Raw genomic sequence first — 3,109 nt, 5'->3', positions numbered from 1 at the left:
CCGCCGCCGCTGCAGCAGCCGCCGCCGCCGACATCGTCGCGAGAAGTATTCTCAAAACGTAAGTATAAATAATCAATATGAGTATTATTTATTTATTTTGTTTTATATACAGGCTCACATAATAGTTTATTTTATATTTTTCAGCTCGATGGCAGAAAGGCGGAAGGGGAAGAGGGGCCAGAGGGGAAGGCCGAGGATGGGGACGAGGACGAGGACGAGGACGAGGACGAGGACGAGAACGCGGACGCGGACGCGGACGCGGTCCAGGCTACTGGACGGGAAACATTAACTTTTATTGTTAATAAATAATTGTATTGGAAAAATAAAAAAATGTAATAAATGAAAATTATACTGATTTCGACCCGGTCAAGGTGAGCTAACCCCTTAAGGCCTGTGTCCACGATGCTAGAACTTGGTCCAAGTTCTAGTTCCAGGAAACATGTAGCCAATCAACTTGCAGCTTTTATGGAATAGCTGTACGTTGATTGGCTACAGATTTCTCGAAACTAGAACTTGGACCATGGACATTGGCCTTTAAGGGGATGCTGGAGTGATTCTGCAATAGAAACGAGACACATTTCGCGTGTTAGAGTCTAGTTAAGTATTAAATTACTTTGTAATAAACTCTATGTACATCACATGTGCAAGGTAAATCTCGGCGCAAAAAACGGTATATGAATTCACATATAAAATTTTAAATTATTGAGCTATCTTAATCTTGCTCGGACCTAAGTAATAATTTGGCATTCTCGTTTCCATTTGATTTATTACATTACTGTTGTACGGAATTCTGAAAATACACTGTAAAAATCTTGGGATCTGAAGAAGAAGCCGAGACAACGAACAGTGAAATTATGCTACAAAAGTAAATGCTATTACTTTTGTAGCATAATTTTCTATTACATAACAACCATGCTATTACATAGCAACCACAATACAAAGAAAAATGATAAATATTTTTATGCAAGGTAACGCATATTCGATTAATGTGATTATACGTATATCAATTTTTTCTTACGTGATAAATTCGGTAAGTTTTTACATTAAAGAATGATGGAACTTTATCGAATAATAAAAACACTCTAAATCTAAATAAGACACTGCAAAGAAAATTCATACAAACGACCATAATACTTAAATTAATCGTGCAAAATAATCAGCTTTAACCATCTTAAACTTCTTTTTAACGAAACGTATAAAATCTTATCTTGTTATAGTTGAATTCAAATTTTTCGATGTGCAACAACTTGGAGACTTTGTCTATCAGATGTGCGAGGTAAGTCTTGTAATTTAACGGCGTAACTGATACACAGACGTATTGTATTCTCATTTCATCCTGCAAAACGTAGAAATTGTTACAAAATATACACTATCTTAGAACATGATTTATATAATGGTAAAAAAAATAAGATTGCTGTGAAAATTAGCAAGGTGGAAGGAGGAGGAATCTTATTAGTATGATGAAATGCGCACTGTATCGGTTACCTGGAAAACTTCTGATTTCGCCCTCAAGTTGAAAGTAAATCTTTTGAAAGTTGCCTCGCCGAATTTATGCAAATAGGCATCGTTATCGCTCTTTTTCAATTCCCCCAAGTGTTGCGCCGATATGCCTAATATCTTCTCAGCTTCTTCACCGAAGGCAGTTACCCAGCGATTGCCTGTCGCATCCACTATATTCATCTGAGAATCGTTACGACAATAAGTCGAACAGATATATCAGAATGTACTTGCAAATAATAAATAAGGAACAGCGCAAGGACAATATACATACACTTGCCAGCAATCGATATGAGAAATTTGGATACTCCTTGTTACACTTCTCACATCTAAATACTCCAGTAGATTGATCAATTAACTGAAATTGAAGTTTTATGATAATTCATATTTTGTAGCTTGGAAATATCGTTGAATTTTCGTTTTATAAATTTTATTCGTGTCTCATACCACTCACTTTTTTCTTACAACTTTCTATGGGACATGCCTTGTAGATAGCATTCTCCACGCGAATCATTTTATTGGTCGCCACCACCATAAATGCATCCGAGATATTCATTTTCTCCCCCAATCGAGCTTCGGTTGCCTCTTGGAGAGTATATAACGGCACGTTTAAGTCACCACTTCCACCTGCTCTAGATAATGATTTAGCATTTTCTGAATGGCCAACTGTGGTGTACCATTCGCGCAATCTGAAATACACATCACAATACATATAATTGTACATTACAGTGTCTTTATGTAATTATATCTCCAAAATTGTACATTTACAACATATTATCTTTAAAGAAACTTGTTAGAAGTCAATCCAGATAGCAACTCATTCTAATCAAAGTTACAATTAAAAAAATTAATATTAAAAATTGCATAAAGACCAATTAGAAAATAAGGCTACTTCTCTTCTAGCCAATTACACATAAATTTTAATTATCATAACGAAATTAGAAGAATTGTTTTGCTTAAGAATCAGCTTGAACATACCTGTGTGCTTCAGGAAGATCAGGATTCTTTTCAAGTACAGAGGAATGTACGAGGGACAGGTTTTTTCCACCATTGAATTCACCCACACGCGCTCCTTTAATGGCCAAGACCGGATTATTGGAACCATCAAAGTCCTTGGCTTGTTTTTCCCATAGTGCAACGGAGATCACGGAGATCGTTTTGTGTTCATCACTTTTGTCATCGTTGAGATTAGTTCCACCATATCCATAACACCTTGTAATATACATAGGTAAATTTTTTGTGTCGGACAAGAGCTGCGTTCGGAATTGCAAATCTAGAACGTCGGAGCGCTCGCTTGAGTGAACGAGAGAAGGAAGAGGAAGAGCACTTCGACACTTAAGATTAGCTATGCTGAACGTAAGAGAACTAACTATTAAAACTCATTGCACATTCGTATACTTACTTTTGTTGTTGTTATTACGAGAGAGAATCCCAAAAGGATCGATCGATTGCACTACACGGTTCTCGGACTGAGATAATTATTATGTCACGTACATACAAAACATACGTCACCGATCGCGCACACTCACAATCAGTTACAGTCTTTTGCCACGCTAGTGGCACTTGAAAAGACACCTCACAACAGTCCCTAATGCGACAAATATATACAGGG

At 36.8% G+C, this 3,109-nt stretch overlaps 1 protein-coding gene across 2 annotated transcripts; it reads right to left on the bottom strand.

Moving 5' to 3' along the window:
• Positions 1-746: 746 nt before the first annotated feature.
• On the bottom strand, positions 747-3,103 carry LOC105568552 (replication protein A 70 kDa DNA-binding subunit-like). 2 transcript variants are annotated; one of them, XM_012024303.1, is made up of 5 exons: positions 2,476-3,103; positions 1,952-2,186; positions 1,772-1,855; positions 1,486-1,680; positions 747-1,336 (listed from the first exon to the last, which is right to left on the bottom strand). In XM_012024303.1, the coding sequence occupies exons 1-5, from the start codon at positions 2,721-2,723 to the stop codon at positions 1,184-1,186; spliced, it is 915 nt and encodes a 304-aa protein (XP_011879693.1). In that variant the 5' UTR covers positions 2,724-3,103; the 3' UTR covers positions 747-1,183. The 2 variants fall into 2 exon arrangements, with proteins under 2 accessions (XP_011879693.1, XP_011879704.1); XM_012024314.1 differs by having other exon boundaries at positions 1,772-1,852; positions 2,009-2,186.
• Between the last annotated feature and the right edge of the window lie 6 nt (positions 3,104-3,109).

Source organism: Vollenhovia emeryi, unplaced genomic scaffold, assembly GCF_000949405.1.
Source record: "Vollenhovia emeryi isolate VEMERY1.0 unplaced genomic scaffold, V.emery_V1.0 DF942511.1, whole genome shotgun sequence".
Classification (NCBI taxonomy): Eukaryota; Metazoa; Arthropoda; class Insecta; order Hymenoptera; family Formicidae; genus Vollenhovia; species Vollenhovia emeryi.
Note: the sequence above shows the minus strand (reverse complement) of the source record. Positions and strands in the feature narration are given on the sequence as shown.

What these genes read in the sequence shown, in the direction of transcription:
- LOC105568552 (XM_012024303.1), bottom strand. Translation starts at nt 2,723, where the DNA reads ATGTATATTACAAGGTGTTATGGATATGGTGGAACTAATCTCAACGAT. An exon ending in GATCTTCCTGAAGCACACAG is followed by an intron (nt 2,187 to 2,475) that starts GTATGTTCAAGC and finishes TGTGTATTTCAG; the next exon opens with ATTGCGCGAATGGTACACCA. An exon ending in CGAAATCAGAAGTTTTCCAG is followed by an intron (nt 1,337 to 1,485) that starts GTAACCGATACA and finishes TACGTTTTGCAG; the next exon opens with GATGAAATGAGAATACAATA.